General features: G+C 40.9%; 2 protein-coding genes across 4 annotated transcripts; one reads left to right on the forward strand and one right to left on the reverse strand.

Moving 5' to 3' along the window:
* The first annotated feature begins 1,166 nt into the window (after nt 1-1,166).
* On the forward strand, nt 1,167-9,018 carry lrpap1 (low density lipoprotein receptor-related protein associated protein 1). 2 transcript variants are annotated; one of them, XM_035637168.2, is made up of 8 exons: nt 1,167-1,447; nt 2,209-2,347; nt 3,614-3,744; nt 5,057-5,177; nt 5,717-5,872; nt 6,542-6,624; nt 7,157-7,333; nt 8,084-9,018. In XM_035637168.2, exons 1-8 carry the CDS (start codon nt 1,286-1,288, stop codon nt 8,150-8,152), a joined length of 1,038 nt encoding a protein of 345 aa, XP_035493061.1. In that variant the 5' UTR covers nt 1,167-1,285; the 3' UTR covers nt 8,153-9,018. The 2 variants fall into 2 exon arrangements, with proteins under 2 accessions (XP_035493061.1, XP_035493060.1); XM_035637167.2 differs by having other exon boundaries at nt 1,170-1,447; nt 2,203-2,347.
* Nucleotides 8,844-27,929, reverse strand: dok7b (docking protein 7b). 2 transcript variants are annotated; one of them, XM_035637165.1, is made up of 13 exons: nt 27,832-27,929; nt 27,669-27,714; nt 26,937-27,025; nt 26,594-26,744; nt 22,981-23,181; nt 18,594-18,713; nt 15,414-15,512; nt 14,138-15,003; nt 11,960-12,031; nt 11,764-11,809; nt 11,007-11,138; nt 10,707-10,904; nt 8,844-10,123 (listed from the first exon to the last, which is right to left on the reverse strand). In XM_035637165.1, exons 1-13 carry the CDS (start codon nt 27,883-27,885, stop codon nt 9,963-9,965), a joined length of 2,235 nt encoding a protein of 744 aa, XP_035493058.1. In that variant the 5' UTR covers nt 27,886-27,929; the 3' UTR covers nt 8,844-9,962. The 2 variants fall into 2 exon arrangements, with proteins under 2 accessions (XP_035493058.1, XP_035493057.1); XM_035637164.1 differs by having other exon boundaries at nt 15,414-15,515.
* Nucleotides 27,930-27,977: the final 48 nt, after the last annotated feature.

Here is a 27,977-nt window from a genome sequence, read left to right on the forward strand (position 1 = left end):
TCCGCCTTTGTCAATAATACTCTTCCAAAAATGGAGAGGTCTCTCTGTTTTCTTAATTTTTGGAAGAAAATATAGCTGATGTCTGACTGTCATATCCTTTGAAATGTGAATGGCAAGATATTTAACAATTTATTTTAAGGGGATATTAAGCATACGTTTTTCTTCAGTCTCATACAACCATAAAATATCACCTTGGTTGATATTAAGCTTAAGACCTGAAGCTTTTGAAAATTCGTCAATGACAAGCAATGCACTTAGTATTAGACATTTATCCTAAGAAATAATACTGTGTTATCAGCAAGCTGTGTAATCGTTACCGCTCTGTTAAAGATTTTTAAGCCATATAAAAGAGGTAGCTCAAATGAAGCGATCTGATTGGTTCATAGCCGTGGCATATTGATCGTATACCACGGCTATGACGTCGAATCAGTTTGCACAGGTCCGTATCACTCCGCGATTGCGGTAGTAACGACATAAGTAGAAGTGAGTAGCACTATGGAGTAGTGAAGTTGACGAAACTTACGAGATCTCAAAGCACACGGTCAGCTTGAATGCGAACTTAAATTGCCGGCAACCCAGCTACCGTCTCGTAGCCTTCTTCCTGAGGAACGCTACAGTGTGTTGCATAGCAACCGCTGTGCACTCTGCGGGCAGCCGGGAGGGACTCATTTTTTGTATTCGTTTAAAAAAAGTATTTTTTGACGAAATAAAAAAAATGTAACTGTAGTGTCACTATAACTTTAATTTCGACATACTTGTAACCGTTTTATAAAAGCAATAGCTCACTCCAGTCCGTGATATACGCTCATTATACCACAGTCCGCTTCGCGTGAGGCCGAACAACGCCCTTTAACTATGGTATATTGAGAGTATACCACTGTCTGTCGTGGGCTATTGCTTGATTGAATATCTGGACTGTGTAAAATATTTAACAACAAAAGCTCAGCAGCAATCAATCTCATAATGAGGATGTGAACAGCATCCAGGCACGTAAACGCGTGGAGGATTTCTATTTGCTCAGGGTCTCGCTTTTGTTGCCAGGTAACGACGCAGAGCTGCGTTTCAAGAACTGTAGTTCACAGAAGATCGTTTTCGGTCGACTAACACCAGAAGTGCTGGGACAGAGAACTACGTATCCCACAATGCAAGCGCCCTCCCCTTTAGACCACATGACTTGTGATGCTCGAGTGAGCTACAACAACACACTGGGTTTTTTTTTTTAGCCTAGCTTGTGTCTCTCGGCGCCTTTCCTGACGTCCGTTGTGTCGAGTTGTGTTTTTTTAAAATGAAGCTGCGGTGTTTAGTCGCGGCTCTGTGCCTCGGTGTGGGAGTTATGGCTGGGAAATACTCCCGGGAAGTGAACGAGCACAAGACGAGCGGCGGTGATGGACAGACGGTGGAGTTCAGGATAGCCAAGCTGAACCAGGTGTGGGAGAAGGCTAAGAGGGTACGTGTCTCACTCAGTACGGTAAAAGTGAAGCTAGAAAGAGACCATCGTGACATACGCAGTAACTCTGGCGTTGATCTGGGTGAGCATTAGTTTCAAACAGTTAATTTATTAAATGTACGGGTAGTCTTTGTTCACTAAATTTAGGTTTGTTCACAGCCAAGTAGCTGGTTCAACTTGGAACTAAAAGGTTTTTGGGAATGAATATGGACACAACTGGAACATCTTCCAGTTCCTTGGAGCAACTCGGCGAGCTACCCATTTGCCCCAGTGGACCTTCCTGGTCCCCAGCAGATCACAGTGATTGTGGGCGTCTCTCGGGTGGAAATTGGGTCACACTGTGATGCTGAAAGACACTAATATTAGAACACTTTCCAGGTTTTATCGAATGGTAAAGCAGCTCCTCTGTTTGGCTGTTTTTATTCAGTCAGAGTTCCTGAAGTTGTTGACTACTCTCTACTCGGAGCAGACTGTCCATAGTGTACCCTATCCTCAGACCTGTGCAGACTGTGATCTTGAAGTCTGTCATCAAGGTCAGAAAGGGATTTGGATTGTGTTTAATAGTATGTCTCTAGCTCTGCTTGAATAAAAACTTCTCGAGTAGAAATGATATATTTTCATTGATTGATGTCTCTGCTTTTTTCAGTTTCAGCTTCCCCTTCCATGCCGATTTTCCCCCTCACTCTTTGCCCTCAAACTTCCTCCCTCGTCCTGTCTTACGGGTGTTCTGTTGTCTCTTGTTCTGTGTTTGACAGATGCAGTTGTCCCCAGTGTGGCAGGCTGAGCTGCACAGCGATCTGAAGATCCAGGAGAAAGATGAGATGCAGTGGAAGAAGATGAAGGTGGAGGAGCTGGATGAGAACGGGGAGAGGGAAGCCCAGCTCAGACGTAACTTCAATGGTGAGACGGTCTCTGCTCACTGGTGCAGTCGGGAATAATAATAATAATAATAATAATAAATGGAACTGCAGAGACATTTTGCACTGGATATACAATCACCGCACTTGGCGGTGGTGCTGACATTTTTATGAATTTGTCAAGTAATTAACACTAAGGAATACATTATTGTTGACAGGTTTGCTTACATAATAAACTCTGCCATTTGGCTGGTAGATTAGCAAATCTTTTGTCAGCCAACTAAGTCCCAGAAGAAATGCAATTTCTCATCCCGGTCAAGGTTAGACTGTTGCTGTAGACCTGTTCACAGAATCTACATTTAAAATGAAGACGGTAACTGTATCTAAATTCTTTCACATTTCATCATGTGCAGTATTATTTATTGTATCAATTTAGCATGTGAAAGGTATAAGTGTACATGAAATGTTGGTACATAGATATTCATTTCATTATGGACCTTATGGTCTGGCAGAAAGCAGTCAGGGCACATTTTTTTAAGCTCTGAGATGGTAAATGAATTTGGACCTGACCTTTCAGCTCCAGTCATAGTAGTGTCGCCACGTTCTGCTCCCTTTTAGGCTAAATATAAATCTTTAAGGAGGACCTGAACTCACCTTCCCCCCCTCTGAATAAAACCCTTCTCCTTGAGTTTTTTCTAATAGCCCTCAAACACCATCTCTGTCGCTCTCCCTATTTCCTTTTTCCTTTTTGCAGCACTTCCCTCGATACTCTCAGACTGAGATGTCAAGAGACACCTTGCTTGTTGTTAATTGGTTGTTCTGGGAACCTAAACGTATTTTACTCTGATCACTCGTTGTAGATCAATTGGTCGTGAGCCACATCTGGCATAAAGTAAAATATAAACTCTACAAGCTCAGCAGGACTGCAGAGATCAAGATCTCGCACCCTGTTTATGAGGATTTAATACCTTGTGGACACTGTCCCAATGAAGGATCAGTAGTTAATAAGTGACACTGACGGGTTACCACAGTGTTGAGATGATGCTGAATCAGCTGCTACAATGAGGGTTTACTGGAGCAGGATAATGAGGGCAGAGCTTCTTCAGAGCAAAGTCCAACTCTGTGTGGTGTTGTATCTGTCCAAAATGTTATGACAGTACTAGACTGATAATGTATTGTGCACATAACTTGAAACTGAATATCTAACAAATTTGTTCCAAAAATGCAAAATATGCAGCAACATCCTCAGTTTTCTGTCATTGGAGCTGCATTGATGGCATTGTTAGTAAAAAGCCTGTGTGTTTTGCAGTGATCTTGGCCAAGTACGGGATGGATGGGAAAAGGGACACACGGCCGCTGGAGAGCAACTCCCTGAAGGACCATGACACCAAAGAGGGTGACATATTTGATGATCCCAGGCTGAACAAGCTCTGGAACAAGGTGCGTTTTTGAATTTGTGTGCCAAGGAGGGAGGAAGAAAAATAATCGAATGAATTTATCGTGAGGTGTTTTTTCCTTTGCTATTGCTTCTGGTGGAGCTAACTGCAATTAACCTTGGATCAGCCAAATGAGAACTGACACTTAATTTCAGATATAACCTATCAAGTATACCCTGATTCGCAGGGTGAATAGCTCTTGGGGTGACTGTTCTGACTATTGAATATAACTCTTTTATGGAACAAGGTAACATCATATTCCAAAGCTTTTGGGTTGGCAGCGAAGCAGCTAGTTAGGGAAAGAAAATCAAGAAAAGTTAAACGTTTTTAAAGATCTATCATAATCGTCCAAATCACACAATTTAAGTTGTGAGTTGTTTGAGGACCAGAGTAAGAATGGTTTGGGGACAGCTGAGCATCCATCCATCTTGTGAATGTGACATCTCAGTAGTGCCTTGAGGGAATTTCTTCACATTTGGCATGAATGTTCACTTTGACTCAAGGATTCACTGATTTAGAATTTTGGTGGTCAAAGGTCACAGTGACATACGTCACTATTAAGGATGGGCACGTACTAAATTCCAAGATCGAGGGATTGCATCAATTCCCCGGACAATCGAGTACTTGATTTTCTAAATCTATTTTTAGAACACTCAGTTACCCTTTATGATTTATTTTTCACAACCAACTTCAAAACATTTTTTCCCTTACAAAAACTTAATTAAATTCGCAGGTCACACTTTACTTGTCTTAACGTAGAACAAATGCTGTTGGCCTGTAAAGGTAAAAAAAAAACTGAGGCTCAACTTTACACAAAAATTAAATTTGGAAACACTGTTTTTCTGAAAACCTAAAATGAATTAAATTCCTGCTCAGAAAAAAACGCACATGTCAACGTGTTCTGGAGAAAGGCGAGAACGCATTCTGTTTAAGATCAATTCTGCTGCGGAGAAGACGCACTCCGCTGGTCTAGTACATCTGCCATCTCAGTTGGGTTAAATTCCTTTTTAGCAAAATTCATTTTTTAATAGTTTTAATGCTATCTATCTATATAAACAATAAAAACCTCAAACATGGATGATATATTTTTAGATGATTAAAAAAAGACATTTGTGCCATGTTTTCTATCTATATGTCGTGTAAAATGGAGCTATGGACTTCTTGTGTTATGACAGTCCCTTGATTTCATAGATTTTCAAATGCTTGTATTAAAGACATTACTGTATTTCATGCCACCATCCCTTTTCGCTCAGATAATGCATTTTGTGCTGTTATTTTTTTTACTCCCTCTGTCTCCGTGACTCAATCCGCACCAGGCCAAGAGCTCAGGGAAATTCTCCAGCGAGGAGTTGCTAAGCCTTAAGCGGGAGTTCCAGCACCACAAAGACAAGATCCACGAGTACAACATCCTCATGGACATGGTCAGCAGGACTGAGGGTGAGCTGCGTGGATCTCTCCCCTTGCTCTCATCATGCTGAGCAGTAATGTTGCACCACCTCTGCTTAATTTTATTGGTGTTTGTTCTTCTCTCTGCTGCTTGTCCTTGTTGTTTGAAATCTGTTCTGACAATTTGAAGAACATAATTTTGTCTTATCTGCTCTTTTAATGCTATTCACGCATATATTATTTTATATACAGGCATAATTGTGATATTAGGCCCCAGTAAGAAATGCTTTCTCTTTGTTCTCTAAGGGATAGTTCAGTGATTTTGAAGTGGGGTTGTATGAGTTCCTTATGCATAGTTAATATGTTACCTTATGGAGAAGGTGACTCACTGCGGTAGCTTTGAGTCTAAAACTAAGCAGTCCTTATTAAACTCAGCTTTCATTTTTTTCTTTTGTTGCTTGAATTTTATCTCCATTCCTCTCTCCTCTCCCTCTTCCCATGTAAACCCCCCCTACCCAACCCGACTCCTCACCTCTCTTTTCACTTCCGGTCCTCCCCCCCTTTCCCTTGCTGTCTGTTTGTCTCAACAGAAATCCACAAGAATGAGATTTCTCCCCTGGAGGGTGATGCCAAAGAGCATGTGCTGCACCGGAAGCACACAGAGCTGAAGCAGAAAATGAGAGATCTCACCCAGGGCTTTGAGCGCCTCCGTAAGCTCAGCCACGAGGGTTTCACTGAAGACAGTGGTGAGGGAGACAAAACACACACACACACACACACACACACATATCTCCGTCTCATTCTGCATTTATCTCATCAGCTTAATGACTGGGATTTGTAACATTCTCTACAGTTGTTTTCCCCCCACGGCTTTGTTTTCTGCTTTTAGTTTCAAACTGAATGTCTCTAAAATGAAAGGATGTGAAAAGATACTATTAGGCCGAGGGTTATTTTAAGCAGCCTAGAGTGCTGCATCCATCCAGTGTCCTTGATGTTTAACTTCCCTCTCTCCTGATTGGATTGTCTCATAGTTGATACATTTTTCTGTTATTGAGCTGCTGTCTGTTGAGTGTACTGCAGGTTTTTGAGGCAGGTCTCAGCTGTGCACTCTTGATCTCCTTCTCCTGGTTTTCCTCGTCTGGTTTCGTTAATAGTGCTGATTTGTTGTACTTAATGAATAACTCAAGCTGGGATGGGAATGCAAGCACGGCTCCTTCTGTTACATATTGAGTGTATAAACCAAGTTATTGAGCAACCAGGGCTGCTCGTTGTTGTGATTGCATCTTATAACACATCTGCTGTGACTGCTCCTCTTCAAAGCTGCCTCCCTCTTGACCGTGCAAATGTCGCTGAGGCTCCAAGCTGTCTCCTCTGACTGTTTATCTCTTCATATTCCGTCTGCTCTTACTCTGCAGAGTTTCGGGAGCCTCGTGTGATTGAACTGTGGGAGGCTGCCAAGAGAGCCAACCTCAGCGGAGACGAGCTGGACTCTCTCAAGGTGGCACTTTAATCTCTTATGGTGTTTTTTTGTTTTTTTGGACATTGCTGTTTTCAGATAATACCTTTTGTTTAACTAAGTCTAACTCATTGAATACAACTCTTAGGAACTTTTAAATCAAGTGCTGTTTTTTATAATAGCAGTTTTAACTTTTGCAGTGTACGTGGTAAGCAAGTACTACTAGTGTGTGGTGAGCCATAAAGCTGAGAGTGCATCTTATTATGACCACATTTTATGCATTGAACATTTGAAATAGACTGAAAATATTCCACTCTCCTATCGCTCAGTGTGCTCCTTTCACCCTTTGAATGGACTGAAAAAGTCAATTTAAATTTAAATTTTTGTGTAAAGACATCCAGCTCCCAACATCAGATGTATCACAGGGAAGCATTCAGATTGTATTTTCTGTGACATTTTCTATTTAGACACTACTTCAGATGCATATCGGATCTCCTGTGCTCTAGAGCATGTCATTGAAGGTGAACTGATCTTGCACCCGTCCGTGTTTGCTGTCCTTTCTTTGGTCACTTAGGAGGAGCTGCATCACTTCGAGACCAAGGTGGAGAAGCACAGCCATTACCAGGAGCAGCTGGAGCTGTCCCACCAGAAGCTGCGACACGTCGAATCTTTAGGAAACAAAGAGCACATAAAGAGGAACCAGGAAAAGTACAACACACTCTCTGAGAAGACCAGGGAGATGGGCTACAAGGTAAGGTTGTACTCCACATCCTGCCACCAAACACCACACAGCCACTGTCGAACGGCAGACTGCTCACCAGCTGTCGAAACAAATATGTTGCAAAACGTGAGTGTACCAAAACAGTGCTTTAGTGCTGAGAAAAATGCAGTTAAAACGAAATGGGGGACAAAGGTTTACAGCACCTCTTATTGTTCCTCTTTTAGAAGGGTAGGACTCATATTGTGGAGTTACAACACAACAATATTGGGTAATAAACCAAAGGCTGTTGGATAATGTTGAAGAGCACCAAACAGAAAAGCTTTGATCAAATGTCACACAAAGAATACTATTTACCCCATTATAAATACTGTATACTAATGTTAACACATGGTCTATAGTACGTTGGTAGTGGTGCAACTGGTAATTTTTCATTTGGTTATACCAGCTAACATTATTCTAGTAGAATAACATTTTGTTGGTAAATTGTGATTGATTAATGTGCCAGATTTAGTGACCAGTTAATGCTAAATAAATATTAGTACCCTCAGTCATTTTTTTGTTAAGACCTTCCAACAGGTGTTCATGTTGTCTAACTATAGTTACAGTAGTACAGTCAGTCAAACTTAACAATAATACAAAACATTAGCTAACAAGCTGCACCACCGATTAGTATTAGCATCAAATCAGAAAACAATTTACCGCATTAGGCAAATTAATTGAAAAATGTATCTGATTTTGATGATGTTGCGAATCACTGTTGATCCTTTGTCTTGCTTTCAGATGAAGAAACATTTACAGGATTTGTCCAACAAGATCTCCAGTCAGGGACTCGAGCACAATGAGCTCTGAGAGGGTTAGATCATGGTCGTGACGTCGACGAAGGTCGAATGAACAGAAAGAATCCCTCTGTAACCACATGATGTGTGCTACCCCCCCCCCCCCATCCCCTCTCATCTACTGTACAAAAATCAGTTTTTTGCATTGAAGGTTTCCTTCTTTTCTAGTGTTATTGTTGATTTTACAAATCACTGAATTAACAAATTTGTTTGTACATACCATGCATATGAGAGATTTCTTACAAATCAGCTGGATGGTCACATTTTCAGTCAGATAAAATAAAGATCAGTTTACGTACTAGTCTGGTACTCTGCAGCATATGACTGGCAGGTGTGTAAGAAATGTGTGATTGTAGTACAAAAAACAGAAAATGTGGCTTTGCTTCGACAGAGTGTAGGCGGTTTTTATGAGATGGATGGCAGCAGTTGAGTCAACGTAACCAGATGTAGTGAAGATGGTGCAGGTCCTGGGGGACAGCAAACACTTGCATCAGTAGACTTATCGGCACATCAGTGCCCAGACAATTTATTTTCACCTCTCTGTAGTTAGCTCTGCAAGTAATAGATATCACATCACACAAGCTTTTACTATGTTACTGACTCATACTTTGGTCCGCTGAAACATTGTGATGTTACTGTTATTCTCCGATCAATATAAAATGAAGAATTATTTGCAGATTCAGGTAAGAAGCACTGAAACCTTGAACTGTAACAGCAAATCTTTAATATTCAATAAGATACAGGTGCCAACAACATACAAAGAATGATATTTTGAAATTGTAAATGCCGTAAATGAAAGTGTTTACCATTTACAAAAGCACTCTGACAAACAGGCTGTTCTTGATTTTAAAAATACATATAATAAATATATTCATCATCCTCATGTTGTTTCTTCCTCCTCGCTGCCGCTGCTCAGAGACGCTGGTAGGGAACTGCCACCATAAATATACATAACTGTCAAATTTTGGACTATTTATCCTGATGATATCAAGAGGGAAGTGAGAAATTGGAACACATATTGCGCTTTTCCATTCATCAGTTCTTGCCCTCTCAGACTAGAAGCAGAGAGATTGATTACTGTGATGAATAATGTCACTGGCTGGCTGATTACTCAGTCGTGTCCTTCTTGGGCCACATGGGCCTGGATTAATGTAATTTGCACCCTAGATATAACTCTAAGCTGCCTTTCATCAATCAAATGTTTTTACGGTCTTATGTGGAATGATTGCCAAGGTAGCTGGGACTCTTAGCGGTTGATTGAAAGGTGTCAGTGCGGTGAGAAGAGAAGGGTTGATCTCACCATGTGATGCAAACCTGTGATCAATAGTGTGAATTCAAACAATGGCAGTTTTTAACCCAGAGTAAAGAGATGAAACAACAAATAGAGGCCACAGCCAAACTATCTGAAGAAGTTCAATCTAACCAGAACTTTCAATAGATTACAACGGCTGTTCACTTGTCTCACATCTGTAATATCACTGGTAAACATTAGTTTGAGATGCCATTGCCTCACACATTGTGAACCAATGTTCAGCAGTCATCCTGAGAGAATCTTCATAGTCCACAGTTGCCACAGCGTATATAAGTGCCAAACAGCCAACAAAAATACGAATTTGTAGGGTAAAAGGGCAACACAAGTTTACTAAATATATGAGAAATAACACATAAATAAAATAGACTTCTCAGACACTTCCTATATTCTTCTTTATATTGGAATGGATTGTTTGCTGGAATTTCTGTACACTGGCAAAACTGTGTGTCCATGCGTGTGAGATGATGAAATGCATTTGAGCATGATGGCTGTCTTGGAGAGATCGAGCGAATCAGTGATGGAAAGTATCATCAAGCCAGTCATTGCGTTCAGTTTGGTTGCCTTGCCACCTGTTCTCCAGCTGAGTCAGTCTGCCCTGGACATCCTCCACCCCCACTCTCTGAGCCATTTCCATAGCAGTGGTGTCGTGGTAGACGTACCTGATGGAGCTCTCTTGTGATCGGGAGAAAATAAAAAACTTTTTATGTTTCTGCAGTTTTACAAGTGTTCTTTAACTTAACAGGAAAACACATATATTACATCTTATGTAATATAATGTTCAGTTACCTTGGTCCTTTACTAATTAAACCATTGTAAAGGGCAATATATTTGTTGATATGTCTCTAAAGCATTCATCAGTCATTTAAAGAATCCATAAAATAGTTTTTAGCTTGGATGTTATTTTTTATGTGCTATTTAACACCTGCCTTTCTTTTTAATGTTTTAATTTTAATACATTTAAACAGCTGTATATTTTGTGTCACTTGATTATGTCAGATCAATCAGGCTCTTAAGAAGCAGTAATGTCTGTTTTTCAATGAATAAATTGATTCTCCCTGTTGCTAAAATGTATGGATCTGTCTGTAATGGTTGTATCTAGTTGCTGCAGAAAACCTTTTTTTTTTTCAGAGCACATAAAAGATGGATGTCAGCAGGGAAATAAGCAGCGCTCGCAGGATACTATCAAGAAAACCAACTGAACATTTGCATATGTTTTAGTATTTTGTGATGTGACGGGACAGAGTGTGAATGTTACCTGTATCAGCTCGGAGTGGACTGAAGACTGGAGCTGAGGCGGACTCCTGCAGGTCCACTTCTGAGTACAGGAGCTCTCTGTTAGTTTTAGGCAGCCGTGGACTAATTGGGATGTTGACATAATTAATAGCACTGTCAATATGGGGCCCAGCATTCAGGCACACAGACAGAGGAGCTTCGTGGGGAGACCGAAACACACCTGAAGAGAAAAAAAATCCAACAGGAGAGCTGTTAACGAGCCAGATCTGAAAGATTTAGTCATTAGTCATGACAGTTAATGAAACAGAAATCGCCTTCTTACCGGCTGATGTTGGCCTGTACATGCTTATTGCACTGGGCGGAGGTGGAGGGACAGAGGGTGGCAGAGAGGGAAAACACTTCTTCAGAGCAACCACAGTGTCGTCATGTTCCTCTCTAACATGGAGAGGAGGATCTGACAACAGGATGATTTTTAAGCACATGAGTATTTGACAATGAAACAGTTTCAATAAATCACATTGTCACACAGAGTCGTGACACAACAGTGTGTAAATACTCCATCACAAGAAGAAGAATAATATAGTTGGAGTAAAAGTACAATAAAATAAAGTTATTTCAAAGGTGTCAGAGAATAACACATATAAAAATAATTTAAACAAAAAGAACCAACACTGAACATTAATTTATTCAATTTACATATTTGAAAAGGAGTAGGAAAAAGTATAACTTATTTAATCCCACCCCTTCTCCATAATAAGTAATGTTTTATTATTTATCATTTTTATAATAATTATAAATTATAATATATTAATCACCACTAATCTTTATTTTATAACAAGATCTAAATTAATTTCAGCATATTTATCCTACATCTTATTCAGATAAATCGGAGATATATATATATATATATACACATATATCATACTGTAAAATGTTAGTGTTAAAGTAGCTAAACCTGTCAAATAAATCTAGTGGAGTGTCAAAGCACAGCCTTTCCCACTGGAATGTTGATGAGTGGAAGGTGGCATGAAATGGAAGTATTCAAGGACACAAGCACAATGTTACATTTACAAACACACCTTGTGCATCTGCGGGTCGGAGGACTGATGGCGGTGAGGTGACGATCTAGAAAATAAATGACAACAAAATGATTTCTCTAGTCCTCTCATGCAGCTTATTCCTTTCATTCAGTCAACTTATTTCTTTCTTTCTCATGAGCTCAACTTTTCATTTGTTAAAGGAAAACTGTGCTAAAACGGGCAGATAAAATCTCACCTGTGTTGAGCATCTGCTCCTTACGGACCGCCACTGCTCCGGTGTAATGTAGTTGTCCATATCATGGTCGCACTAGGTGGGGAGACAAGTGAGAGTGTCGTCAAAGCAAGGCTAATTGTTTTCCACCGCAGCAGTCAATATTGTTTCCGGCAACAAGGAAACAACAACTTCTCAAACTGGTGAGAAATGTGACAGGGAGAGGGGGAGAACGTCTGAGCAGCTGTGGGCAGAGCGGCTTTCTTACGAGAGGGATTGGTGAGGAAGAGGAAGGAAGGGCTGGTGTGAGGTGGAGAAAAGGGGTGATGTAGAGCCAAGAGGACGGAGCTGACATCTTAAGAGGTGGCTGGCTTAGACATGAAGAATCTCTGACAACGTTCCCAATTTACCACTTTAACACGACGGCTAACAACACAGCAGGCTGGTGAGTATCATCTGTCATAGGGTCTGTTTCAAGGGACATAATACAACAATGAGGAACCAGGCTTCTTCTCATTACCCAACATGAAGGATGTGTAGTTTTTTCCACACTGAACTGCTGACACTCTCAGAGTGATGAGTAAAGGAAACTCATTTGTGTTTTGTACTACAGAATTCTCCTCTCTGATGGTTTCCGTCAGTTTCATCACTAGTCATTAACTTTCACACTCCCTTTTTGCTCTCTCTCCCTCCTTTCGCCAGCTTACACGTGCGGTATAGTGAAAACACGCACGCACACACACTCCTACACAAGCTGTCAGAAATCACAAGGCATGCTGCCTCCTCTCCTGCTCTGGTGATGCTCGCTACAAGCGCAGAAAAGGCGCCGTTCACAACCCATCAGAAAATGAATTAGTCACAATGTGGCACAATTTCCCTTAGGACTTTTGAGGATTCAGACTAAAATATCAAACAGAAAACAACCTTTACCTTTTTATTTTTTCTCCACAACTTCTGTTTCCCTGTACCGTGGTTCTGGGATGAAGTGAGTGGCTCTGTCAGAGTTCACCTAACTGTGAGAAGGAATTTACACACTCTCAGATTAAGGAGGCAGCCACCACAATACACTTTGGTACAGAGTGAGCTGGTGTATGGTTTGTGATGCTGATGATCCTGAGTTTAAATCACAGAGCAGTATGTTATATATAGGAAATTGTTATGTTTGCTTGCTTTTCCACTCTTGTGGAAACGCCTGCTCAGCATTTTGCAGTGTCTTTAAGTTCTACTCGAGCCTTCAAGGCATCAACTCCGGTAACTCACTATTACAAAGGTGGCCACCGAAGTGAGTCTTAAGGCTGAATAGCAAGTTCCAGTGTGAAGAGGCCAGGCTAGTGTTGCTTGAATACAGCAGTGTTTACATCAGTAAACCCTGCAGAATTCTAATTCTAATCGGCATTTACCACCAGGAGCAACTCTTACATCTATTATTGCAAAAAACAGGCCAGAGAAAGACACAGGGGTCTTGCCCCAGGTTAATATAATTCGCAGCAGAGAATCACTGAGGCCCCTCGACTCAAATACAGCAAAATGTCTGTGACAACAGGAGCCAACATCATAACTTCAGCCATTTCCTCACCCCACAAGATCCAAAATACAAACCTACTGAGGAGTTCATCCTGGCTTCTTAGCAGAAGGGACAGTTACATAAGATTCCCCTTACTAGCACAATAATACAACAACAACAAAAATATAGCACTGTGGCTATAATAAATGCAAACAGATACATTAAAGAGAGATTAGCATCAGTGGGAGCAAACCCAAGAGCTGGAGTAAGTGATGAGTGTGATGATTTGCAAACACTTTGAGATTTCCATTAAGTGATAAATGAAACAAACATGGAAACTTGATGTCAGAGGACGTACGTAGCTTCAGTTATAAAATCTGATTCATAAATCATAATCAGAGAGGAGATGATGTTTACACTGTCTTTAATTGTACTATATCAATGTAATTTGCCAAGATCTCCTAGGGGAGAATCGACTGTGGAGTTATTTAAAAAAAAAATTTAAGAAGCTTATTTTCTCTGGTCATTTTAATAGTGGATGTGTAAAATATCTATAACTGATTCTGAACAGGCATATTCGGTTATCAGAAGACATTAAATATCTAGTGGTACTCAGTCTGATGAGATATTCACTGCTCAGTTGGTTGACTGGTTTATATATATATATATATACTGAAATATTTTGAGGCTGTGAGTACCTGTGTTTCCTCACAAACCAGCAAGGATCTGGATGTGGACCTCTCCTCGCTGTCTACAGAGGGCGCCCTCTCACTGCCCCAGGAGTGTGCGTGCTGCAGCAAGGCCTGACGCTGAGGCCTGGGTTCTGCAGTGCCGCTGCTCAACCCATGACTATCCCCACTGCTCCTGCTGTCCCTGCCTGACTCAGGCGGGGCTCCCTGGGCTGAGGTTTCCCTCGGGGACAGGGTCTGGAGGAGACTCCTCGGGGTATCGTACCGCAGTCGGAGCAGGTTGGGGATCTGGTACTCCTCACTGTGACTATGAGATGCACCAGAGCTGGATCTGGAGGCACAAGAGTAGGAGGAGCGGGAGGAGTTAGCAGCACTGTGATCTGGGGTAAGGGTGGACTGAAAAGGGGAAGGAGGAGGAGGGGGAGAGGGGGGAGTTGCAGACAAAGGTGAAGAAGGAAGAGGAGCAGGAGGAACAGAGTCAAACTCCTCCCCTCCTCCCTGGCTGGCCGTGTCCAGACTCCCCGTACACGAGGAGCAGCTCCCCGAGTAAGACGACTGACTCCCTGTTGCTATCCCGATCCCACTGTCTAATGAGCTCTGCCGCCCAGTGTCATGGAGACCACGAGGATGGAGCTGAGCGGAGGAGGGACGAGTCCCAGAGCTTCCCATCACAGCAGCATAAAGCCGATCATCTGAACTGGCCAAAGCCTTCATGGTGGAGGAGCTTGACACTGTTTCGCTGGAGAGGTGCAGTCTGGCTAATGGCTCCACCCAAAATGGAAGTCTGCTTCCATAGCTTGTGTCTGATTGGCTGGAGGAGGAGCTTGAGAGGCTGCTGTGGTCGTCCCCTGCAACAGATGTGCTGCAGCTGTAAGCTGAAAGGGTCGAGAAAGTTATTAGATCCCGAGGAAGTGATTTATGAATTTATAAGACACACACATATACATTGAAAAACATTAATCCTGCACCAACCGCAAAGTTAAACTGCATTATACATTCAATTAGCAATACATGTACTAATTTGGCTCTGGGGCAAAGTTTTATGACCCTGTGAAATCATTTTTCAATCAACTGCTTTCATCTGCTACAGTTCAGGTCGTCAATGCAGTGAGGATAGAATTTCTTTTTCCCCAAACTCTCTCTGTCTAATATACTCATATCATTATGAAAAAAACTTTGATCCCATGCTGCCCAAAAATGTGGCAGCATGGATTGTGTGAATGCTCATGCGTTACATGTTAGTTACTCATGTATACCCTGAGGTGAAGTTTAAATAATGAAGTACCTGTGCTACTGCTCGCTAGGCTGCAGTGAGACAACATGCTGAGTCTTTTCTCCAGCTCTGACGCCTCCTGGCTGATTCGTTCCTCTGCTGAAGCTGGGTCTGCTGTGTTAACATACAACACAGTACACGCACCAACACAAAAAGAGCAAAATGTTATCATAAGAGCGTCAGAGTTTTTTAAGGTAAATTACAACACAATGTCACCTGTCCATTGTTTTCCTGAATCACTTGTGTGATGGATCTCTATTTTCTACTTTCTACTGAATCACAGTAACAAATTATCTACCTTGTTGCATTTTATATAAAGTTAGTTTGATACTAAAGATCTCTACTTAAGGTCTTTCATATTGCATTTTCACATGACGCCCTCCCCTGGGTAGGAATTTCATACAGTTTTGTAATTTGTAATCGCAGAGGATGAATACAATGGTGGATGTTTCCTTATTGAACACAATTCAATATATTTTACCATTACAGTAGCAAATACTAAAAATCACATTAGAGATAATATATTGTTTATCTTACAGTTTATATAACACATCTGATGAGCCCCGTGGAATGTGCTAATACAATATAAATCTAATCTATGCTGATGTATGTAGTTAAAGAATGAGGAGAAGTTACAAAGTGAATTAAAGAAAATCAGGGCCTCCAATAGCCACACAGCAACCAAGCAAACTATAAACTAAATATCCATGATAAAACATGTAGCATAACAAAATATAGCACGATAACAATTATCTTTGTAAATAAAAAGTAATCCACTGAGTTATGATGATATAGTATAAAGATAAAGAGCTGGAGAGAATTATTAAGAATTATTATTTACCTTTGTAATTTTGTAAAATGAATAAATACAATAAAATTAAATTAAATAAAATTAAATAAAATGAATAATATTAATCATTATTGTTTCAAAATAATGAAAACATATTTCCGTGTGCAAGGATGTATTTTAGAAATACACAACTAACAAATCCAGGCCTGGAAACTGTTTCACATCTTAGTACAAATGTAAATATCAAAGCAGAAGTTATACGAGCTACTGTATGCACCAGCCTCTTCTTTAAAATGTCTGCCACGACTGTTACACCAGCTTGTAAATTTTACATCTCCCAACAGAGGTTATAAGCACTTAACTGTCTGTTGGAAAATCTATTTTGTTTAAAATCCTGCCAATTGCACATTTAATGCCTTGCTATATATACATACTAAAGAGGCGGGTGAGTGTGAGGGGGAGGCATGGCTTCAAAGGTGTGTACTTGCCACTGTGCGCACATCGCAGTGGGTCCGGGTGTTGGTGTGTATAGGTGTCAACAACCTAACCCTTGGATTTCTGTGCTGGATTGCAGCAGCTAACGCTAGCATACAGATGCCAAGTTTCTTCACTATGCTGTGTGAGGTGTCAGCTAACATTTGCTAACGTCTCTAGTCTCCAGTAACTATAGCTGCTTCACAACACTGAATGTCGTGGGGTTACAGTGGACCCCAGGGCACATTGATGCAGGTTGGCCAACAGTATAATAAATGTGGCAGAGAGGCTGAAGTTTAACTCTGCTCATTTTTCAACCTGTTGCTGTCTATTTTCTCCATCAACCACATTGATTCTGACCCAACTCTCGTCACCTATACACTAGTACCCACATTTCAACCATGTTTTGCTCTGTCCAGTTCAGCACTATAGACTGAGACCAACATGTATAAGATCAATACCATACAAAGTGTGTATATTTTTACCACGTTTTCTGGAACTGTGTTAACATATAAACATACTTTCAAAATAAGATTGTCGAGTAGGAGTTAATTTAAAATATCATCATAGTGTCATAGGTTCAATCACATTCCAATTGTTTCACTATATTCCTGGTGGCTGTAATGCACCAACAAAGGAACAGAGCAATGTGCCAACAAAGGCAGGGAGTGAAGAAGAAGACTAGAAGCTAGTAAACAGACATGAACAACACAAAAGTTGAAATAAACTGGTTTTATGCGGTTTCCCCCACCAAAGTCAAGGTGAAGTTAACATTCACGTCTGTCCTGACTAATATAACGTATAGGAAATACTTTTGAAGGAATTTGAAGAAAAGTAATAATTAAATTTTATCATAATTGGCATAGAAATTCTTGGGTTATGGCCAAAAATGTGTTTGTGAGGTCACAATGACCTTTGACCTTAGACCATCAAACTCTAAACAGTCCAGCTTTGAGTCCAAGTGAACCTTTGTGCTGAATTTCACACAAAAAAAATCCCTCTAGGCTTTCCCAAATTCAACACTATTCTTAGATCTCCATGATGCACACGTATTTTGCCGAGTGACAGTGAATGTAAACATGACGTTTCTTTGGGCACGGGGCACATTTAAGTTTAGGACTTGGGTAAATTTAGTCCTGTTCCACAATTGCACACACACTGCGAACCATCAGTGGGTTGAAGAATACAACTGTATTACAGGAGTGCAGAAGAGAACTCCCAAGCAACAAAATATAATGCTACACAGACTTGACAGGAAAGCCCAAATCTATATGATTGATTAGGTCCAGGTCAAAAATAGTCAGATACAATTATACCTTACCTGACTGTGAAAAAATGGGTAATTCAAGAATGGCAGCAGCTAATGGTTAAATTGTGAAGGTAATGTCTCTTCTTACAGTATATTCAGACTATAAATAAATGAAAAGCTGGAGGAAGTTGTAGATTGTTTTTTTTTCTCCATGCTGGCATCCATCTTTATCATTTACCAATTTGATGTATATGCGAGCCCAAAAAACAGATGAGTGTTTACAGTTTATGCACATTCCCAGTATCTATTTGAAGGTAACATAGAGTTGTCAGATCCTTGGTATGTGCCCTGAACACGTTTTCTCTTTCCAACTGTCACCAAACCATCTGTCTCCATATTGGTGGTCTCAGAAACGTCTGTGAAATTAGCAGGATGTAACAATAGCACACTAGTCACACAGGAAGGCGTGACCCTTTAATCCACATGATGACTCTTGGGGCTTTAAGCATGTGCTGTTTCCGTAAGCATTAAGGCTGACACAAATGCTTAACATGCACACTAAACAGGTAGTAAACATTTATCATGGAAGTCACAAACTCACGCCAACATGATGTAACTGATTCTGTTCGCAATCTGTGTGTGTATGTGTGTGTGTGTGTGTGTGTGTGTGTGGGTCCACCTGGAAGGGAAGGTCGCAGGCCATGTGGGGCCCTGCTGGGGGTAACGCCCCTGACGATGCAATCAAACAGGAAATTGATCTGCTCTCCTTCTGAACAGGACAAGAAGAAAACACCAGCCCCTGGGAAATGGATGGGGAGAGATACACACAGCATGCATATGATGGAGGGTTAAAAAAATGACAATCGGATGACGATTAAAGCTGAGGTAAATAAGAAATGGCAAGAAATAAACAGCATTAGTCAGTTATACAGTAATTAGTAGTGAAATGAAGTGAGTAGTGTGCCTGATGGTAAGAAAAAAAATCTGTAGTAACTTGTAAAAAATAGAGTAAAAGAACATTTTTGATCAAGGACAAACAATATTCAGCTGGGCCCAGGAGGCTGTGTGAAGGCAAGGATGCTCTTTGAGTCAGCAGCAGTCTTTTCTCATTAAGGTTACATAAGACGTCTGTCAATTCAACACACTCTTTCCCATTAAGCTGACACAGAGTCTTTGAAAACACAAGACAAGGAAAAAAAGAAAACCATGACACATCAAAATGTCACATAATGGCGATATTGAAAAGAAAGCCACAAAGTAAGGCCTTACTCTGGGCTTTTGTAAAATCATCTTTGTTCTTATAGCACTGAATTGCTAATAAAACAGCAAAAAACGCTGAGGAGCAAAAAATTGTTGAAAATATTTCTTAATAATAACATCCGAGTAGTCTTAGTGTCAGTCAGTAAAGTTTTTTGAATGTATGTAATCATAAAGCAACACATCTGTGTGTATGTGTGTGTGTGTTTGTGTTACAGGGTCCAAGCAAACATCATCGATTACAGTCCAGCGGCATCACTATCACTATAACTCTGCAGGCAGAAACTGCATCGTCCGACTCTGAGGCATGACTGACTCTCAAAGTGCAGCTACAGCAGAGAGCGCTGCACCAGTCAAGGATGAGATGTTTTCATATGGCAGCGTTAGAGGACCGAGCAGCCTGGCTCACTGGAACACGAACAAAATGGCCTCAAGGGAAGTTAAGGAGCTGAGAGGGTATTTTCTAAAGTTTAAAGTACCATGATTATAGTTATTCTGTACCAAGCATGTGCACATACTGCACCGGTCATGGCCTGACAGTCGGCTATACACATGCTCCACCATTTTGTACTTTTCAAGCACATTTGTGTTATTAGAGAACTCATTGCGCTCTGTCAAGCACACAGGTTTCCTTGCAGGTTGCAGCCTGAAAAATAATTTGGATTTTAAGCATCATATGGCAGAGTTAGTGTCCAATAGCTTTTTGTTGACCAGAAAAGGACAGGACAACCTTGAATCATAGCATTTCATCAGCGGAATCTCTTCTTGACATTAGTAGTGACTCTGTTGGGTTTGGTTGTCCCAGTGAGACAATACAGCCCTTTTGCGCAATACAGGACACTGCCAATGGGTAACAGCCATTTCTAAAGTTATTATCAACCCGGTGCTTTTCTTACTAGCACAGGGAAAAATTAAGTGTGTATGTGTATGATTAGACAAACAATTAAAATAAGTTGGTTCTTGTTTGTTAATGACCAAAAGACAGTCTGCTATGGGTGAAACTCTCCATCAAATTACTGCTTATTATAAAATTTATTTATACAGCTTAGAAGTGTCATGTGGCACATGTGCTCAGCAAATTCAAATAAACATGTAAAAATGTAAACTAACACTCTTTACTTTACCTTGCACTCACGCAAGGAATGTCACTTGCCGATTTGACCCTCACATCTCTCTTTCTGTCGCTCTCCGTTTCTGCAGCAATGCCAAGAGGGCCTCGCTCGAACCGCCCCTGTGGCTGCTGGGTGATAATGCAGATGAGGTGAGGGAGAAGACTGACTGGCTGTTTCGCCATCAGGCACATTGTGATTGGCTGAGTGGACAGTACAGTGGAGGCTGGTATTTATAGATGTAGCTCACTAGAACACTGAAACCAGAGCCTCTAGACCTCATGGTTATTCCTGTAGGAGCCATGAGTCTGCTTGCGCACACACACAAGTGCATACAGGAACTCATAAACTTTCTCCTAACTCTGCTACATCTCTAAAACAAATGTTCAGCGAAAATGTAGTTCTATATAGGAAGACTGAAATATTTGCATATTTCCCATGCACCTTAAAATCATGGCTAAAGCTGCTTTGGGTGGGTTAGTTATTCAATTCCCCTATTACATACAGTGTACTACTATTAAACACTTTTTATCCGCGTGCCTGACACATACACACATAGACACAGACATAAACAGACACACGCACGCACACACACACACACTCACACACACCTCCCCAACCCAAAACATAAACTGCCTCTCATACTTCACATTCATGTCCACATCAACTGGACATTCACAGGATACCTAAACCCTGGCAACCACACACACAAGCATGCACACACACACACACACACACACACACACACACACAGCAGTAGGCAGGCATACAGACGGTTCATACTTTTAAAAAAGATCTAATTTCTCACTGAATATGAAAGTGAAAATGTCAAAAAAACTGAAAAAAAATGTCTTCTCTCCTCTGCCTTTAATCATCCCACGACCCCTCCGATGTGTGTGGTGCCCTTGTATACTGTATAAAACTGCTACACAAGAGTAACAGGCTGTTTACACATAATATATAATGATAAAACAGTCAGAGGGACCTAACCAGTACTTTTACTTTAGTACTTTAAAGTTGCAAGCATGGCTTTTACTTGTAATGTAATATTTTTACATTGCTTTACTGGTACTTTTACTACAATTAAGGAAACTTCTTCCGCCAGTGTTTAAAAGTAAAACTCACTCTCATCACTACAACACTTCGTACATGTAGGCCCGTCGCCATAATTACGTTATCGATTTATCGTACGATACTAGAAAATGAACTCGATAATTTCTATTGACCTGGATAATCGCCATTGTGTTTGTTGACAGCTAGGTACACTGCTTCAATCCTCTCCTCATAAACTGTGTCAACACTTTTAGATAACATTTCTTTCTAACATTTCTTTCCTCTAAGTTCATTTTGCAAAAATATTGCAAAAAAATATTAAATGTCGCACGACTATGGGGGATTTTATTTCGACACGACAAGACACAACGAGTGCTGAAGAATCTTTGTGCTACATCCCCCGAGGAGAGCCAGTGAGAGAGTCAGAGAGGAGGGAGTAGTGTTACCGGGTGCCCCTGAGATAAAGTTGAATTTCCGTTCTGCTTATCGGTTATCTGTAAGGACGTGACTACCTGCCAGGAGGTTCTTATTCATCTGCCAGGATGCCACTTAGCATGCTAACGTCCGACCAACAGAGTGAAATACACCGTGGTTTGCTTGTGGCGACGACAAGCAAAGTGCAGTAAATACGGGTCGTTTATTAGCTGCAAGTCCGTTCGCACGTCGAATCTGGACAAACAGGACAACAGTGATGTGGAGCAATGCACAGTCTGATGTCCTGCGGGAGTGCAACTGTGTCAGTCTGCTCATCAGCACAAGCACCTCAAGTAAAGATAATTAACATGCAGTACTTTAGTTCATATTTTGCCCATATTGCACTGCCCCCGCTGCTGATAAAAAGAGAAAACTGTCTGCAACACAAATTGTGTAGAAGAGTGCAGTCATTCACACACACAACGACCAATAGGCCTTTAATATAAGCTCACATGATTCAGTTGCAAAAAAATTACAATAATATTGTTTATCGCAATAATTCTGGCCTAATATGTCATCTGTCAAACAGACCTACGTACATGTCTCAAAATCAGCTTGTTCAACCAGAACACTGACAAAAATCATCTGTTATCAGTCACATCACACTGACTTAAAAAAACACACATAACAGTGTTATTTGTGTCTTACAATAAGAAAAACTTTTTGGATTGCTAACATGCATTGGTCAAAAATGAAGTCACACTGTCAAAACTCCTCACATAGTCAGTGTATGATGAAATAATTATTATTATTTAATTTTATTGTAAACATTCTGCTTTGCATTCAGTTTTGTCCAATGCATGTTAGCAATCGAAAAAACAAACCTGTAATCTTATGGACAAAGGTACTCGACTTATGAGTTCTGAGTTGGTTAGACCAACAGAGCTAAATTATCCTTTTCTTTGGTCTGTAGCAATTCAACATCCCATCTTGAAAGACGTATGAAACAAACAACTTTACAGTATTTGAGCTTTCTGTAAGATAAGAACAAATTCAATCAGAGGTTCAACTTGGAAATTGCAGCTGACAAACGCATCCCACCAGTTCATTAAGTTGATGGAGTTGCCCAACAGTTATTTTTCAGCTGCTAGTGTTCATTTGTTGCACTCTATGGCCGCAGGCTGTTTGTGTCACTTCACACAGCAAGATAAATAAAGTCCATCAGTCACTTACAGTAACCACAGCGAGTCCCCCCCTCGAACACGAAGCCATTTGCCACAGCACCGTAGCGACGCAACGCCGACAGCTTCCAGTGGCCAATGACGACAGGAGGGAGCCCTCTGGTGAGGACCAATAGGTTGTTGCACAGGTGGAGGGAGGCGGGGCCACTTTCCAATTTGGTACCAGGTTCGACATTGACACTGAACCTATGAACTGATGGAGAGGCAGAAAGAGAGAGAGGGAGGAAAGAAAAAATAAACTAAAGTATCATTGATCATAAAGCACATCAATCACACAACAAATGAGGTGCATCGTGAAAACAAACCATCAGGGCATATCACACACACACACACACACACACACACACACACACACACACACAGGAGCACATGAACACACATGCACAGTGCTTAGTGCGAGCTGTGCTAAAGATGATTAAACTGTTCTTTTAGCTCTGCTGGCTGCAATCTGTGATTGCTCACTTTGCGCAGATGGTTGTAATTCAGTGTTGTCCGGGCTGTCTCCCCCTTTCATAGTCATATCTATGTACACATATGTACACATATGTGAAGTTCCATGTGTAGTATATGTAAATATATGTCCAGTATGTGCCCTTAGAAGTTCCCATTTCAAGTGGAGATCATCATCGTTATTTACAGGGGGGGAAATAAGCGACAACATGGTTGCAAGATAAACATGAATTAGTAATAAAGAGGTATGGAGAAATGGATTACAGAATTGACATAGTAATAATAATAATCCAATAAAAATGGGACTCATAAAGTTATAACACATTTCGATAGTTAAGCTGAAACTTGGATATTGGATCCATAATTGCTGCTCTCGCATATAAAATATCCAATGTGCTGTAAATTAAAAGAGTTATTGTTATTAAGCCTGGAAATGGTCTCTTGAGCTCTTAATATGAAACAGACTGCAGTTTGTGAATTCTGAGAGGAGATAAAATGATGATAATTACAGCAACAAAGAATAGATTGTTTGTGGATAACATGATATATGACAGAATAAGATGGAGCCTCGGAAATATCCTGCAGGTGATCCTTTTTGGGAGGAGGCGAGAAAATTTCCTGTTCAGCAAAATAGGTGAATTTTTTAAACAGGTCTTCCAAACTTGTGGATGTTTGAGCAGCTCCAACATGTTTTTTTTTTATCCCAATTAGTTATTTACAACTTGTGAACCTTTTCGTCTTTGTTAGTTTTTTTTCATCAAGATCCGTGGGTGAAGATGTCAATAAATGCCTGGCGATGTTAAAGAAAGTCCCATCCTTCAACTAGCCTGGGACCCAGATGAATTCTGGGAGCTCATTTCATTTGCTCGGCCAGAATACTGATTTCCCTCCGGCAGAAAACTTGCCGGCCCAATCACAACCGATTACCTGATAAAGGGCGGCAGGCCCGGACTGGCCATTGGGATCACCGGTGGCCTGTCCCGCTGGCCTGATTTTTTTTTAAAGGTAATCTTGTGAACGCAATGCTGCGGACTGAAGGTCCACCCCACACAGGGTGACAAGGCGGGTCCTGAGGCGGGCGGCAGGCAAAAAAAAAAGCCATCGGCGGGCGTAAACTGTGAACTGATTTTGAGTGTACACGGAGGGATTACAATTGGATCGGTCCTTCTCGGCCTGCCTCGGCAAGAGAAATATGGACCGAGGAGCTACCAAGAAGAGGAAGGGTGGAGCAGAGGGGGGGAGTAAAAGGGAAATAAAAGGAAAATCATAATAATAATACAGACAGAATAATACAAATAATGATGTTTTCAAAAGAAGCTACTTTTTCCTCTTTTATGTAATAAAATGTGGGTGGGGGTCAGTGTCCATACAACACATATATAAGTTGTAAGGATATTAATATTGGTGATCATCATTCATATCTATGTGTTTTAGATTTATTTCCTACTACAGCACACAATAGTTTACTGGTTCGGGGTTAAGTTCTTATATGTCTAGCCTCAGGTGAAATTCAGGTGAAAGTCCAACCGATTGACGGATTTAACTTTGAAATGTACAAAAAAATTCTCACATTCCACCGGAACCCCGCTACTGGGTCCTAAGTCCACCCACCATAGTCTCTCAAAATCCTATGGGAAAGACTTATGGACTGTTAGCTTGAACATTGTTGGAAAGATATGTCATCTAATTTATTACTTTTTACTCCATGTACATGTGTTTGGTATTGAGGTATGGAGGACTAACGCTTAAAAAGTGCCCTGGCTGGGGCTATATTTCCCAGACTGAATGACCCAAGACTTCTCTCAAGACTTATCCTTTATACTGCACTTTGTTTTGAAACCGATGAAGTGTATAACACTATAGCCTATTCACATTTACTACTGCTCAGTGTTACAAACAAACCAGATCAGCCTGGTTTGAAATTAAAAAACTCTAATCTCTCTCTCCTTCTCCCTCTGTTTCTCTCTCTCTCTCTCCCAATATATTTACATTTCATGTCACTAACTCTGTTTTCTCTCTCTCCTAGTAGATCTCTGACCCCAGAGCTGCAGGATCCAAACGCATCATTATTATTATTATTATTATTATTATTATTATTATTATTATTATTAATAATAATAATAATAATAATAATAACATCATTGCATTTATAAGTGTCAGTTTTCCCTAATTATAAGTATCAGTCTGGTGGAGGTTAAAGCAACTGTTATACAAATCCCCCCCCCCCCCGATATGTTTACAGTACATGTCACTAACCCTGTTTGTGTTTTCTATCTCTCCTAGTGTATCTCTGACCCCAGAGCTGCAGGACCCAAACCCGTCATTATTATTATTGTTTTTTTATTATTATTTTTATTACTATTATTATCATCATCACTAATAATAACAACACCTTCATTGTATTTTTTAATTATAAGTATCAGTCTGGTAGAGACTATAGCGGCGGTTGGACAACTGTCCTCTCTCTCTCTTCTCTCCTACTGTCTCTCCTCCCACCCTCTTTCTGCCCACTTCTCCTCTCTTCCCCATTTCTCTCCTCACCCCAACCAGTCGAGACAGATGACCGCCCACAACTGAGTCTGGTTCTGTCAGAGATTTCTTCCTGTTAAAAGGAAGTTTTTTCTCTCCACCATCGCCAAGTGCTTTGCTCATTGCGGGATTTGTTGGGTTTTCCCTGTAATATTGTAATATTGACCTCACTATGTAAAGTGCCTTGAGACAACGTATGTTGTGATATGGCGCTATACAAATAAAATTGAATTGAATTGAATTAATCACAGGCCTCTTATTACAAACCATAGACAAAGCCAAAGGAATCAAGGGTGAAAAAAGAAAATTTATGTACTTTTACAAATTGATTAGATTGATATTTTAAATATTCAATCTAATTCAATCATTCCTTGAATGAAATGGCTGTCACTGAACAGGTTGCTAGTACTGCTGATCCCAAAAAAGCACTCCGATCAGCAGCTTTATGCAATTCTCTGGTTACAGCTTCTAATGACACATAGTGAAAAGACACAGAACAACCTGATGAAATGAAATTTATAATTTTTTTGATGTGTGATGTACAACTGCAGCTTCGTGAACCAGCACATCACATTCATGAACAACCCCTCAGCGCTGCAGCATCCTCGCAAGGTCAAAGCACTGACCTTCTCCCAGACTGTAGCAGACGTGGGCATCCCAGGCCAGCAGGGCGTCTCGGCTGTTGAAGCCCAGGACCAGCGTGCGGGCCAGGCAGAGGATGGAGAGAGTGTAGGACACGCCGTCATAGCCGGGCCCTGGCTCTACACCACAGATCCCCTGAAGGAGCAGATTCTATTTTACAAAAAACGCCGAAATCTTGTCAGCGTGAATTAGGAATAGATATGTCTCTCATGATTAAGGTCAGGTGGGTTAGGGTTTTGACCCACATTAAATTTCTGCCACCTGCCACCAGTGCCTGAACCTGAGATCAGAGGCAGTGAGCATCTGGTCCGCTGCAGCTGAACGTACCTCCAGCGTTACATTGAGCCTCTCCTTGTGGCCACTGCCTTTCTCCTTCCCCTTCTTCTTCTCCTTGTACACTTGCAGAGACAGACAGTCTGAGATACACAGACACAGAGCAGCGAGCTGTAAAAATAGACAGGATTTGGCAGGATACTAATCCATTTTGTGATTAGTAGGATAATGTGAAATAACAAGGGTCACTTTCTTTAATAATCCTTCCTATGTCTAATCCTGCCTGTGTTCATGGCACAGCTGTCATAATAAACCCTAAAACAATGATCCACTGGCACAGCTAATGATTTAAGTCCAGACACAAATATGCACACGTGCGCACACACACAAACACAGAGTAGAGTATCTTGCATTATTCCCATCACTATTGTCAGGACGGAGCAGCAGCCAACAGCATAGGTCACATGTTAATGTACACTGAGAGTAAGTCCTCACAGCAGCTCAAGTGAAACTCTACTCAGATTATAAAACCAGCTGTTGTCTCACTCTGCCAAGTTTGCAAGGAGGAAACTCTTTTTTGACAATGTCAGTGTCACGGTTTATGTTCTTGGTTGGAAGGCTTTCAAATAATTAACCTTCTATTTGGGATAAGTTTCACTGCCAGAAAATTGCATGACCGTAGCGCTGAATGATGCAGGTGAATGAATCCGCTGTGAAAAATGTTTACAAAGTGACTAGAAACAATAAGAGCTGAGTCCAAGGAAAGGTTAGCCACGTATAATCTACCTGCGACCGGAGAGGGCTTCCGAAGCACGACCCACCGAGTCTTCCACTGTGGAGAAGTGAAGTAGAGAAACAACAAATCACAAAACGATGTTCCTCTGGTCAGTCTGGAAGTATGATGATGTCATGTGAATCTTCAAACGAGAAGGAAAATTGGGGAATTAACCTTCTTTCCATCTCTAAACTTGACTTGTCCGTCCGCGACAACTGTATCCGTCATCTTCTGTCATGGTTCCGAGCAGGTGTGTGTGTGTGTGGGGGGGGGCAGGGGGGTTACTTTTCAAAATAGCCCTTTACAGCCCATGCTCTCTC

The sequence above is a fragment of the Scophthalmus maximus genome, chromosome 8 (assembly GCF_022379125.1).
Source record: "Scophthalmus maximus strain ysfricsl-2021 chromosome 8, ASM2237912v1, whole genome shotgun sequence".
Classification (NCBI taxonomy): domain Eukaryota; kingdom Metazoa; phylum Chordata; class Actinopteri; order Pleuronectiformes; family Scophthalmidae; genus Scophthalmus; species Scophthalmus maximus.

Bases quoted from the DNA above. Each gene is read 5' to 3' on its own strand.
- dok7b (XM_035637164.1), bottom strand. From the start codon at position 27,885: ATGACGGATACAGTTGTCGCGGACGGACAAGTCAAGTTTAGAGATGGA. The intron at 11,810-11,959 runs GTGAGATTTTAT...TTTATTTTCTAG, and splicing joins GGAGCAGATGCTCAACACAG to ATCGTCACCTCACCGCCATC. The intron at 11,139-11,763 runs GTGTGTTTGTAA...TCCTGTTGTCAG, and splicing joins CCGACCCGCAGATGCACAAG to ATCCTCCTCTCCATGTTAGA.
- lrpap1 (XM_035637167.2), top strand. From the start codon at position 1,286: ATGAAGCTGCGGTGTTTAGTCGCGGCTCTGTGCCTCGGTGTGGGAGTT. The intron at 3,745-5,056 runs GTGCGTTTTTGA...AATCCGCACCAG, and splicing joins TGAACAAGCTCTGGAACAAG to GCCAAGAGCTCAGGGAAATT. The intron at 5,178-5,716 runs GTGAGCTGCGTG...TTGTCTCAACAG, and splicing joins CATGGTCAGCAGGACTGAGG to AAATCCACAAGAATGAGATT.